At 41.0% G+C, this 13,890-nt stretch overlaps 1 protein-coding gene across 1 annotated transcript; it reads right to left on the bottom strand.

The window, feature by feature from the left end:
• Positions 1-117: 117 nt before the first annotated feature.
• Positions 118-12,483, bottom strand: LOC119770604. The gene is made up of 12 exons (XM_038265820.1): positions 12,386-12,483; positions 12,141-12,303; positions 11,917-12,071; positions 11,602-11,848; positions 7,223-7,463; positions 2,242-2,701; positions 2,129-2,182; positions 1,815-2,036; positions 1,172-1,331; positions 874-1,055; positions 536-814; positions 118-452 (listed from the first exon to the last, which is right to left on the bottom strand). Exons 6-12 carry the CDS (start codon positions 2,698-2,700, stop codon positions 384-386), a joined length of 1,425 nt encoding a protein of 474 aa, XP_038121748.1. The 5' UTR covers position 2,701; positions 7,223-7,463; positions 11,602-11,848; positions 11,917-12,071; positions 12,141-12,303; positions 12,386-12,483; the 3' UTR covers positions 118-383.
• Positions 12,484-13,890: the final 1,407 nt, after the last annotated feature.

Consider the following 13,890-nt stretch of genomic DNA (forward strand, 5'->3'; position numbering starts at 1 on the left):
TGTAATTGTCAAAGGGCTGATATGCCAACATTATAGGCACGATAGAGTTAGAAGCTGTTTCCCTATGTCAAGTTCTGACAATTTTGATTTATACTTTGCGAATAAAATAACTCGAACAACGAGAAATTTCGTAGTTTTTATTGTCAAAAAAATATTGTATTGAAAAGTGCTTCTGTAGGGTCAAGGAATTGTCGAAGTCAGTCAAAGTCAGTTAAGCGCAATACACAGAGTCAGAAAAGACGTCATAATTCTGAAATGTCGGAGTCGAAATCTCCAGAAACGGTGCTGAAGTCCGAGTCGGCTAGTTTGCAGTTGTTGTTGTTGAGGTCGGAGTCGGACAAATCGATTCGTTTTTGTGAATTTGAGTCACAGTCACTAAATTTTCAAAGGCCGGAATTGGATTCGGCTAAAAAAGCTAACCGGCTTTGTTTCCTGCTATCGTGATAGTCAGTCTGAAAAGTATATCAGTACATTCATCAATGTAGAAACTCATTTAAAAATTATAAATATAAGGATAATCAATTTTAATTGTTACCTGTGCTCGGAGAATGAACCCTTTGGATGCTTCCGCCAAGCTCGGCTTCCACGATTTGGTTATTTTACCAATCTTTGGGACGAAGGAGGTCATGAGTTGTGCAATGATGAAGTTCTTCTCCTCATGATTTTGGGCTTTCTGATACTTCACTGCCAAATGCTGATTGTCCAAAAATGTTAGTCGGTCGAAGAGCAAATGAACGGTATCAAGCAATTTCGGAAAATTTCCGAAATACTTGTCCCGGCTTCCGGGCCACCGCTTGTCAAAATCGCGCATCAGCTGAAAGAATATCCAATTTTTAAAATAAATAACTTGAATCTAATTATGTTAAAACTCACTAAACTTCCTCCCAGTGCAGTCGTAAGGATCGGGTAATTATCGACCACCTCTTGGAGAGACTTCGCCGACACGATGAGGGAGTTCCTGATTTCGTGACATTTTGTCCAATGTTCGATAACAAGCTTAATTGGAGTTCGCGCGTTCACCAACCATTTCCTCGATTCTTCTTGAAGTTCATAATCTGAAAACAAATAATAATTTTAGTTTTTTTTTTCATAAAAGTAACACTTGACTATCATTGCTCATAGAACTATTTGAAAAAAAGTGTTAGGTTTGTACACATTATAAAAAAATTACCTGCTGGACAGTTCGTTGCGACCTTTTCCTTCTGAGGCTTGGTGGCAGTGGTAACGTCGGGCTGCTTTAGTAACTTCATAACTTTGGACCTGCGTTGCATGAACTTGCCGCCAGCGCGTGCTGAGTTTTCACCGGTTTTCGAAGGTATGTAGTAGATGATCTGTATACAATCATGTTAGACAAGTTAAAGAAACATTATATTATAACGGCAAGTAAGACAAATATAGTAATTGTTCGGTAACTGGGCAATGTTTAACTCGGTGCTCGATAACTGGGCCGTAGCCCACGTCAAAAGCAGACAAACGTCAAAAAAAACAAAACAAACCGAAATTACCGAGGGGGTTAATGGATGCCAAAAGCCTGTTCAATAAAGAAAATAAAACTTTGTTCAATCTTTTATATAATTTCCAATCACAATTAAAGAAATATGAAAAGTAAGCATTGTACATAAATTTGAGAAACTTTTATTTTTTATATTTCATCAGGAAAATATTATGCATCGGTGGTCCCCTCGTTATTTTCCGTTCATCCCAGTTAGCGAGCAGCATTCGGTCACTGGGCTACGTTCTCAGCCCAGTTACCGAACAAGTACTGTAGAATAATCAGTCAGAACTAAAGTACTAAGATTATTTTTTCTATTCACCTCCTTTTCTTTGGGGAACAGCGCTTCAATCTTTTTAGCCATTATTTTATAAAAATTATGACTGATGTCAATGTTGTGCTCATCAGCAGCCTGGCAAAGAATTTCAACGAGATGATTCCGAGTACCGTTAATCAGGCATTCATTTCGATGGTACTCTGCTAGGATCATTTTGCCACGTGGAGAGCTTAGCAGGAGCTGTTTAAGGTTGGCAATAGGATGCGTCTAAAAAAATGTATAGAAAAATAGAATACAAAAGGCTCCAGTTAAAGTTTATGCAAAATATACTATAAAAATGTACTTCAAAAAATATTTACCGGTAGGTTTTTCTGTGCTTCGGAACTGGATGGCTCGTAGCCGTAGTTGATTTTCTGAAAAGAAGAACTATTGTTCTGATGGTGTCGACAAACAAACAACAAAATATAAATACCATGTACTGGATCATGTGGCGCATTCGAACCCTCAGGCCGACGATGTTTGTAATCTGATCGACATCTTCCGGCAATATCAGAATGAGTGTAGGTACATCATTTATTTGATGGTGTGTCAAGTTAGGAATTAGGTTGGCAAGACCCCAGTATTTCAAGACAACTTTAACATCAGCCTTTAAGCCTTCCGTTTGCACCAGCCGTATCAACTCAGCAGCCTCATCGTCAGGTATATCTGCAGGTGGCAGCAAATATACTACCCCGTTTACTTCCACGGACGTTCTTTTCAATGCTTGTCCAGCTGGTTCTGATTGTTGCGTAACGTTGGATTGCGTTGTCACAATTTCACTGCTGCTGGGTACCTGGGGTGAGTTTTCTTCGAGCACCTCTTCATTGAGCACCTCTTCGTTGAGCACCTCTTCGTTGAGATCCTCAACGATCATATCTTCGTACGAGTCCATCCTGATTGAACAAATTTTGTTGAAGATGTTAAAATAATATTTTCTGTACAATTGTTTCTACACCTCAATATCTTCTATAAAAAAAATCGACGGTTTTGTTCAAACGAGAATCAATTCAATACGGAGCATCGGATCGAGGTGCTCTTTGTTGCGTATAAGTCCAAGGAGTATAAGTCCAAGGAAGGTTCTTACGCCAAAAAGTGACAACTAAATAAAAAAAAAGCCTAAAACGTCAAGAAACAAAAAAAAAATCAAGACGAAGTTTGTCGGGTACGGCTTGTTATAGGTATATTACTTTTTTATAAATGAGCCTTTTTTTCATAGCTTATTTTTATTAGGTCCTTTTAGGTGCTGCGATCAGGTTTGGACAGAGGAACGATAATACACAAAATAATAAAAGAAGATGATCATTTCCCCGCGCCATGTGTCAACAAGTGTGCGATCACATCAATCTGTTTCTCTGGTGTCTTGCACTGCCTCAAGCGAACTCTGTATTCTCTGTAAATGGTCCAAAGCTCCCGTTCGCCTTGTTGCTCCTTCGGGATTGCACCGGCGCCGGCGCCAGTATCTTGTCGACTTCTTCTTGCGGGACGAGGATGTTTATTTTCCGGTTCAACGGACGGCACCGCTCCAGGAAGCGGAGGAAAATCCGCCGCGGTGAACGCGGCTCCTGCCGGAGTCTGTTTGTCCTTCTTCCATGTTGGCGGCTTCGGGGTGGACGCCTGCTGCCTCAACTGGATGAACTGCGCACGTTTGGGACAGCTGCGGTCCAGACCCGCGTGAGATCCAGAGCAGTTAACACACTTTTTGGCATCCGTTTCTTCTGCCTTGAACTTTTCCGTGCTTTAGGCACCCCCACAGTTGCTGCACCTGGGCTTGAGATGGCAGTTACTGGTTCCGTGACCGAGCTGCAAGCAGTTCTTCTTCTTCTTCTCTTGCACTGAGTCACGTGCGATTCTTTGTTCCGGTAGGCCACCCACCGGACGACGACTGGTCCCACTTTCATTACATTGCTACTCAACTCCTTGAGACTGGTGTGCCCCTTGGGGAAGAGCACGATGAAAGGTGTCTCATCGATGGCGGGAAGCTGCTGCTTCCGCCTGATGGCGTGTAAAGCCAAGGCGTCCAGCTGATGTTCCGTCTTGAGCAGCTCCTTGATGTAATCCGGTTCCACGTTCGGGAGACCTCGCATTACTACCCGGTGCGGTCACGCACTGCGCTTTCCGTGCGTGTAGAACTGCACCATGTTCTTCTTCAAGTGGGTTTGCTCGTAATTTTGGTGCCGTACCGCGTCAGTTTGTGTTCCGGCTGGACATCACATGACGACATTACCTTCGCAAGGCGGGCGAAGCTTGTGTCTTTCAGTGGTTTCTTCTCCCCTGCTGACTTGCCGGGTGCTGGTACCACGGGGGTATTTTTTTTCTGCTGCTGTGGGTTTGCATTGTTGTTGTTGTTGCTCTTCTCCGTTAGCGGGCTGAACTTGTTGTTGTTGAGTAGTTTCCATAGCCTTCCTGCGCCGAACCTTGACAACGAGACGAAATTCGCCCTCGTCCTCTCCTCTTCCTTCGCCGTTAAGTAAGGGCTCTTTCCCGAAATTTAGCGGGGTATACCGACATATTTCGTGGGGGGTCTAGAGCAACTTTTTTTTAAAGAATTTGTTCGATTTAATGGGATTTTTGGTGGACGCCAGTTCGATTTTTCCATGAACCGTCAGTCGATCAATCTACAGAGGTTGCTGCTCGATGACAGACAGGCTATGATGACAGGCGCATTTATTTGCGTTGAACGATTTATTTGCGATTGTCCACGGTCCATACAAAAATGTTTTGTTTTGTATGGAAATTGTCCACGAGGACGAGGGGGGGTCTCAGATTCCAAAAAAGTGTCAATGTGGTTTAGTAAAGTAAATCTTTCCCAGTTCCTGAGGGGAACACCCTTGAAGAGTATCGGGGCCGGCATTTACAAAGCGGATTCAGTGGCAGTTTCATTCTCAACTTAATGTTAACATGTTAAGGTTAATGTTAACATTCCATAGGTCGCCTCCCTAAGGTGTCGTGATAAGGTCCAGTTTGTGACGATACAGTACCTTCCCTTTACTAAGCAATCGATTCCAGAAGGGAAAAGATCACCAGTTGTGTTGGTCCGAGCCGGGATTTGAACTCCGATCTACCGCTTACGAGGCGGAAGCGTTACCACTGGGCTACGTGGCTCGGTCAATGTGGTTTATGGATTACTGAATATTTTCTCAATCGAATGGTCCATAAATCGTGTCATTTCAATTTGTGTTTGAAATCTCGTTTCCCTTGAATGAACTGGTACCTCTAGTAAAGTAAAGACATAGCCCTATGTTTTTTTTTTCATATTTTTAACATCAAATTCGAGTTCTGCGGCCCCATTTCAGTAAAATTTGAATAGTTGATTGCCAATTAAACAAAAAATGCATTTTTTTCAATATTCCATCCCCGCCATTTTGGCCGCCATCTTGATTTTAAAAATTATAAATCACATCGAAAACACATGCCCTAGACACCCCGACGAAACATTTCGGTATACCTACCCCGCAAAATGTCTGGAAAGAGCCATTCTTTCACGGTGCCAAATACCAGACAAACTGAATTTGTTATCTTTAAGGTGAAATTCCAAAACAACAGAAAAATGGCGGAAAAGGCTGCCGTCACTGCCCCTTAATTCTCATTAATGATTGGTTGTTTCACCTTAGGCCCCAGCAATGGAAAATTTCAATTGCAAAATACAAATCGCAAAAGCCTGTGTGCAAAATGAAGACAGAGCTTATCGAAGAAAAAAAATCAGAAATCACTTCGTGCATCATCCAATTCCCCCTGCTAGAATTGAATTAACCTTTTTGTAAATGTTTACTTTTGTTAGCAACCAAAACAAATAGATTTGTGTTTGATAAGTGTTTGTAAACAAGGTAAGGATTGTATCGGTATGTGTGGCAGTTTTGCCAACACAAACATTATGAAAATGATTAATGACTTCGATGATTGCTACCAAGAAGAAGAAGATGAAGAAGAAGCCCAAATAGGTTGTTTTGGAATTTCACCTTAAGCTCTCGGAAAAATACACCGTGAATGTTGTATTAAAATTATGGTAAATTTTACGATAGAATCGATCTATGCTAAATTCAATATAGATTGATGGATTGACACTTATTATTGAGTATCGGGGTCTTTTTTGAGTTTCACATTTCTTTTACACGACGCTGACACACACTACCAAAACGTTTGTTTCTCACATTTTTGTTTAACATTCTCAAACCAACCCACAAAAAAGTGTAAATTTAAATATGTCTAACGATTGTGGGTTTAGTGTACCATATTACGTGTTTGTGTAATGTTACCAATTGTTTACATAACATTTGTTCAGACGCAATCACCACTAAATATAACATGCAAAAATCTCTAAACCTTAAGTTGTATTGTTAAATTAACTCTGGTGGATTTTTTTGAAAACATTTCCTCGCACAAATTTAATGGCACATGTCATCACATGGCACAATCCTTTCAAAACTTTCACAGACATGGCTGGAGAAAACCTATCGATGAAACTATTTAAAAAAAAACCACCAAAATTGTATGATTAGCAATACGGCTCCAAATTTATCAACAAATACAACCTCGATACCAATTCTAACCTAATCTGTATTGTTAAACCGATTTCGGTAGATCGTGGTAGATTTTTCTTTAAATAATTCGAACTACCAAAAATTCACCAAAGTATCTACCACATTGATCACACAAAGAACTGGAAAGTATCCACCGCGATCAATTTTTGACAGTTTGACTGCCGTTCTACGTATAATTGTCCCATGTTCATAAAAGTGCAACTGAGAAAAACGCGATTGAAATTTTTGATCGATTTCTGTGTTTCTACGCATAATTGTCCCGTGGGTTCTTATTCGTCCTATGTGTCCCCAATCGCCCCAGTTAATAGTTTATCACTCTTTTTTATGATCCGCTTGCTATACAGTATGTAAACAACACTCAATGCTTCATATAACTAATGATTCCGTGAAAGAAAATACTTGGTGGGACAATTATGCGTAGAAGTGTAACGATGGGACAAACAGACTTGGTGTTGTTTTTGATGAGTTTCCAAATAAAGTGCTAGATTTTATGGGTTTTTCGAAAAGTATACAACAAACTAAACTTAAAAATGTCAAAAGGTCAAAATCGTCAAAAAATATCATGGGACAATTATGCTCAGAACGGCAGTTGACGCCAACGAACTATTTCGAGAAAATCTACCGTGGTTAACCAAAATCACGTTAACAATACAACGCTAGTTTGTGACCTGGAAGGGCAGATTAAAGGCTTGGACTACGTGCACAAACTACCTACATCAGAAGTAGTTTTCCAATAACGCAACACCTTGGATGTAAACAAGCATTCTATCTTACTTAAACACAGACTGAGACTGTAATAAATGAGTTTGTTTATGTTCAAGTCTAACTGAAAAGAAGCTACGGATTTTTTCATAAAAACATGCAAACATAACTTACCTGCAATGAAGAAGCGCCGATCTGGAATCCCCGGGACCGCGGCGCGACTGACCTTGCAAAAACTTCCGGCTGGGACTACAACGTGCGGCGCGGCTGACCGTCTGGAGCAACTTTTGGTCGTGTTACGGGCTGGCCACAAAGCGGGAGAAGACTTCCGGAAGGCCTACAACATGCGGCGCGGTGATCTTGGACCGTGGCGCGGCTGACCGTTTTGGACGGAGCAGTGCACAAAGACGCCGATCTGAAATAGGAAATTCACAAAAATCAGCGAATAAAACTTAAATTTTTTTTGTAGATTTAACACTTAAACTCCCATGAAGAAAATTATCCCGCGAACTACCAAGCTCGCGAAAAAAGTCGGAAGTCCAACTTTGAAAAGCTGTATCTCGGCTCCCCTTGGACGGATTTTCAAAATTCAAAAGATGCGGACAGATGTCTAGATAATTTTCCTTTTTTGAAAAGTCAAAAAAGATGCATTTACCCTAAGTTATGTACGAATCAATGAAACAACTTTTTTTCAAAAAAGTCGGAAGTCGATTATGATCAGCTGTATCTTCGCTCCTTGAGGGCGGATTTTCAAAATTCAGAAAGCCAAAAATAGGGACAGATGTCCAGATGATGTTCCTTATATGAAAAGTCAAAAATAGACCCATTTACTCTAAGTTATGGGCGAACCAATAAATAAACTTTTTTTCAACTCGTTTTATACGATTTGTCTTGACAGAAGATTGGAATATTATGTGATAATCTTTATCAAATTCATATCACAGTGAAAGTGTAAACATATTCATGATACTCAAGACTAATCTTGGACCGATGTGGCCACTTTGAGACCGGTTCCAGGTTCCCCGGTGAAACCCGGAGTACGGGAACATATGGTGTTGTTCGGGGAATATTCGAACAACACCAATTCTTCCCATACTTCGGATTTCTCCGGGGAACCTGGAACCGGTTCCAAAGTGGCCAGATTATTCCAAGAGTGGTCTTGAGTATCATTAATGAGTTTGATTTCGATAATTCTGTACTAGGATACTCATACCGGCAGGAAAATATATTCCTCGAACAACACCAATTCTTCCTGTATTCCGGATTTCTCCGGGGAACCTGGAACAGGTTCCAATGTGGCCAGATCATTCCAAGAGTGGTCTTGAGTATCATGAATGAGTTTAATTTCGATAATTCTGTACTAGGATACTCATAGTGGCAGGAAAAAAAATATTTCACGAATAATCTCTTATCTTCCCGTACTCCGGGTTATACCAGGGAACCTGGAACCGGTCTCAAAGTGGCCAGATCGTTTTAAGATTGGTCACGAGTATCATGAATGAGTTTGATTTCGAAAATTCTGTACTAGGATACTCATACCGACAGGAAAATATATTCCTCAAACAACACCAATTCTTCCCATACTCCGGATTTCTCCGGGGAACCTAGAACCGGTTCCAAAGTGGCCAGATCGTTCCAAGAGTGGTCTTGGGTATCATGAATGAGTTGATTTCGAAAATTCTGTACTAGGATACTCATACCGGCAGGAAAATATATTCCTCGAACAACACCAATTCTTCCCATACTTCGGATTTCTCCGGGGAATCTGGAACCGGTTCCAAAGTGGCCAGATCGTTCCAAGATTGGTCTTGAGTATCATGAATGAGTTTGATTTCGATAATTCTGTACTAGGATACTCATATCGGCAGGAAAATATATTCCTCGAACAACACCAATTCTTCCTGTATTCCAGATTTCTCCGGGGAACCTGGAACAGGTTCCAAAGTGGCCAGATCAATCCAAGAGTGGTCTTGAGTATCATGAATGAGTTTTATTTCGATAATTCTGTACTAGGATATTCATATACCGGCAGGAAAATATATTCCTCGAACAACACCAATTCTTCCCATACTCCGGATTTCTCCGGGGAACCTAGAACCGGTTCCAAAGTGGCCATTTCGTTCCAAGAGTGGTCTTGGGTATCATGAATGAGTTGATTTCGAAAATTCTGTACTAGGATACTCATACCGGCAGGAAAATATATTGCTCGAACAACACCAATTCTTCCCATACTTCGGATTTCTCCGGGGAACCTGGAACCGGTTCCAAAGTGGTCAGATTATTCCAAGAGTGGTCTTGAGTATCATTAATGAGTTTGATTTCGATAATTCTGTACTAGGATACTCATACCGGCAGGAAAATATATTCCTCGAACAACACCAATTCTTCCTGTATTCCGGATTTCTCCGGGGAACCTGGAACCGGTTCCAAAGTGGCCAGATTATTCCAAGAGTGGTCTTGAGTATCATTAATGAGTTTGATTTCGATAATTCTGTACTAGGATACTCATACCGGCAGGAAAATATATTCCTCGAACAACACCAATTCTTCCTGTATTCCGGATTTCTCCGGGGAACCTGGAACCGGTTCCAAAGTGGTCAGATTATTCCAAGGGTGGTCTTGAGTATCATGAATGAGTTTGATTTCGATAATTCTGTACTAGGATACTCATACCGGCAGGAAAATATATTCCTCGAACAACACCAATTCTTCCTGTATTCCGGATTTCTCCGGGGAACCTGGAACAGGTTCCAATGTGGCCAGATCATTCCAAGAGTGGTCTTGAGTATCATGAATGAGTTTAATTTCGATAATTCTGTACTAGGATACTCATAGTGGCAGGAAAAAAATATTTCACGAATAATCTCTTATCTTCCCGTACTCCGGGTTATACCAGGAACCTGGAACCGGTCTCAAAGTGGCCAGATCGTTTTAAGATTGGTCACGAGTATCATGAATGAGTTTGATTTCGAAAATTCTGTACTAGGATACTCATACCGACAGGAAAATATATTCCTCAAACAACACCAATTCTTCCCATACTCCGGATTTCTCCGGGGAACCTAGAACCGGTTCCAAAGTGGCCAGATCGTTCCAAGAGTGGTCTTGGGTATCATGAATGAGTTGATTTCGAAAATTCTGTACTAGGATACTCATACCGGCAGGAAAATATATTGCTCGAACAACACCAATTCTTCCCATACTTCGGATTTCTCCGGGGAATCTGGAATCGGTTCCAAAGTGGCCAGATCGTTCCAAGATTGGTCTTGAGTATCATGAATGAGTTTGATTTCGATAAATCTGTACTAGGATACTCATATCGGCAGGAAAATATATTCCTCGAACAACACCAATTCTTCCTGTATTCCGGATTTCTCCGGGGAACCTGGAACAGGTTCCAAAGTGGCCAGATCAATCCAAGAGTGGTCTTGAGTATCATGAATGAGTTTAATTTCGATAATTCTGTACTAGGATATTCATATACCGGCAGGAAAATATATTCCTCGAACAACACCAATTCTTCCCATACTCCGGATTTCTCCGGGGAACCTGGAACCGGTTCCAAAGTGGCCATTTCGTTCCAAGAGTGGTCTTGGGTATGATGAATGAGTTGATTTCGAAAATTCTGTACTAGGATACTCATACCGGCAGGAAAATATATTCCTCGAACAACACCAATTCTTCCCATACTTCGGATTTCTCCGGGGAACCTGGAAGCGGTTCCAAAGTGGCCAGATCGTTCCAAGAGTGGTCTTGGGTATCATGAATGAGTTGATTTCGAAAATTCTGTACTAGGATACTCATACCGGCAGGAAAATATATTGCTCGAACAACACCAATTCTTCCCATACTTCGGATTTCTCCGGGGAATCTGGAACCGGTTCCAAAGTGGCCAGATCGTTCCAAGATTGGTCTTGAGTATCATGAATGAGTTTGATTTCGAAAATTCTGTACTAGGATACTCATTCTGGCAGAAAAAAAATATCACGAATAATCTCTTATCTTCCCGTACTCCGGGTTTTACCGGGGAACCTGGAACCGGTCTCAAAGTGGCCACATCGGTCGAAGATTGGTCTTGAGTATCATGAATATGTTTACACTTTCACTGTGATATGAATTTGATAAAGATTATCACATAATATTTCAATATTTTGTCAAGACAAATCGTATAAAACGAGTTGAAAAAAAGTTTATTTATTGGTTCGCCCATAACTTAGAGTAAATGGGTCTATTTTTGACTTTTCATATAAGGAACATCATCTGGACATCTGTCCCTATTTTTGGCTTTCTGAATTTTGAAAATCCGCCCTCAAGGAGTTAAGATACAGCTGATCATAATCGACTTCCGACTTTTTTGAAAAAAAGTTGTTTCATTGATTCGTACATAACTTAGGGTAAATGCATCTTTTTTGACTTTTCAAAAAAGGAAAATTATCTAGCCATCTGTCACAAAACACAATCCGTCCAAGGGGAGCCGAGATACAGCATGTCAAAGTTGGACTTTCGACTTTTTCGCGAGCATGGGAGTTTAAGTGTTAACACCTGTTTCTCACCTGTTTACCGGCTGTCCTCGAATGCAGCTTCCGGGGACAAGGACGCGGCTGATCGTCTGGGGAAAGTGGCAGAAGAGGAGTAGTTCTGCGGCAGGCCACAATCCTTGCGGAGTCTTCCGGGAAGGATTAAAACGTGCGATGCGGCTGGCCCCCTGATGCAACTCTTGGTCGTGTTACGGTCGGTCACTAATCTTGGACCGTGGCGCGGCAGACCGTTTTGGACGGGGCAGAGCACAAAGACGCGGATCTGAAATTGAAAATTCACAAAAATCAGCAAATAAAACGTAAACAATTTTTGGTGATTTAATTTCTCACCTATTTACCGGCTGTCCTCGGCTGCAGCTTCCGGGGCAAGGAAATCCGTGACGCGGCTGACCGTCTTCCGGGAGGGACTTCACCGTGCGATGCGGATCGGGTTGGCCACAGCTCCAGGTAAATGGGAATGAGCGTGGAAACACTTCCGGCCGGAACTGAAAAGAAAAACACACAAATCATTTTTTTTAATTTCTCACTACTTTCTGCTGTACACCTGAACGTACCTTCCGGGGTCAAGGAAATCCGTGGCTGACTGTCTGGGGAAAGTGGCAGAAGGGAGTCGTGCGGCGCGGCTGACCGTCTGGGGCAACTCTTGGCCGACCGTCTGGGGCGTGCGAAGACTTCCGGGACTACGTGCGGCGCGGCGCGGCGATCGTGGAGGAAGTGCTGGAAAGCAAACAAATGAAAAAATAAACACAAATTAACACGGGGACAACGAAAAGCGCAGTTTAATTTCAAGTTTTCTCACCTTTCCGATGTGTGTCAACTTTTCACAATGGCGGTGTTCTCGTAGCTGAAAAAAATATACGAATGAAAATCAAGATGGCGACAGTTTGACAGCTCGAAAATAGCGTAACGCTCTGAGAGAATGTGTCAAACGGGGGCATCGGAAATGTTTACGAATGTTGTCGATTCTGACGACATTGTGATCGAATGTGAAGAAAACGTTTTTGAATTCGATAACAAGCAATGTTTTCGATTTCATAGCATAATGTTTTCAAATTTAGGGGGCAGGATTTCTATCCGTGTGAGCTATCAACGCTTGTTTAAAACGAGCTGCTGCTGCTCAACATGTTTTAGCTGCAGGCAAAAATATCAGGAAATTCAAAGAAAGAGAAACAAACTAAACCAGAACGAGAAAGGCTATAGCACAGGCAGCGTGGCATTTTTCGCGGGATTTTCGAGGATGCATAATTCCAACTGAATAGGATTCAACACAAATCCAATATTTAGAACGAAGTTCGAATACCACATGCATACCAACATTTTGGTATTGAAAGAGTTATTTTATCAAATTAACAAAGATTGACATTATTTTTTTAAGTTTATTGATTGTGACGAAAAAGACACACAATGTTACGTAAAATCCATTATACAATTTTAATTTTTTCACGTTAAACCTATTGTTGTCGTAAAGTCGTCTAAATATATAAACGTTTTTCTTATCATTTTCAAATGTATCAGCATACTTTTTAGAATGTTAAACATCATTTAAATCAAGATTTAAATTAGATTTTTTATGAATCACCTTTATATTTAAATATTTTTATTTAAAATACCTTTACAATACCAATGTATGGTATTCCCTAATTTATTAAGTTCATTAAATGACTTTTTTAGACCAAAATAAAATAGTTGGCTTTAATTTGAAGTAGATTTGCGTTTTTAAGTATGTAAGTAAGTAACAGTATGTCAAAATTCGACATTTTCTTAAAATTTGCCCAATAACAAAACAATACCATAATTTGGTATAATACTACAGATTGGTATTAACATACACTTTAGACTTTTTTTCAAGGGCTCGCGAAAACCAAAATTTGGTCTTGATACCATTGAATGGTATTATTTTGCATTTCCCTTGTTATTTACCCATGCTCGGGGTAAGCGGTAGATCGGGGTTCAAATCCCGGCTCGGACCAACACAACTGGTGATCTTTTCCCTTCTGGATTCGATTGCTTAGTAAAGGGAAGGTAGTGTATCGTCACAAACTGGACCTTATCATGACACCTTAGGAAGACAACCTATGGAATGTTATCATTAACCTTAACATGTTAACATTAAGTTATTATTCAACTGTCACTGAATCCGCTTTGTAAATGCCGGCCCCGATACTCTTCACGGGTGTTCCCCTCAGGAACAGGGAAAGATTTACTTTACCACCATTGCTAGTACCAACCACTAGTGTCTTCCTTTTTAACTGCAAGGACTTCGCCGCCCTGGGCTCCTAAGTGTATGAAAGTATGGCACGGAGC

This window comes from Culex quinquefasciatus, chromosome 3, assembly GCF_015732765.1.
Source record: "Culex quinquefasciatus strain JHB chromosome 3, VPISU_Cqui_1.0_pri_paternal, whole genome shotgun sequence".
Classification (NCBI taxonomy): domain Eukaryota; kingdom Metazoa; phylum Arthropoda; class Insecta; order Diptera; family Culicidae; genus Culex; species Culex quinquefasciatus.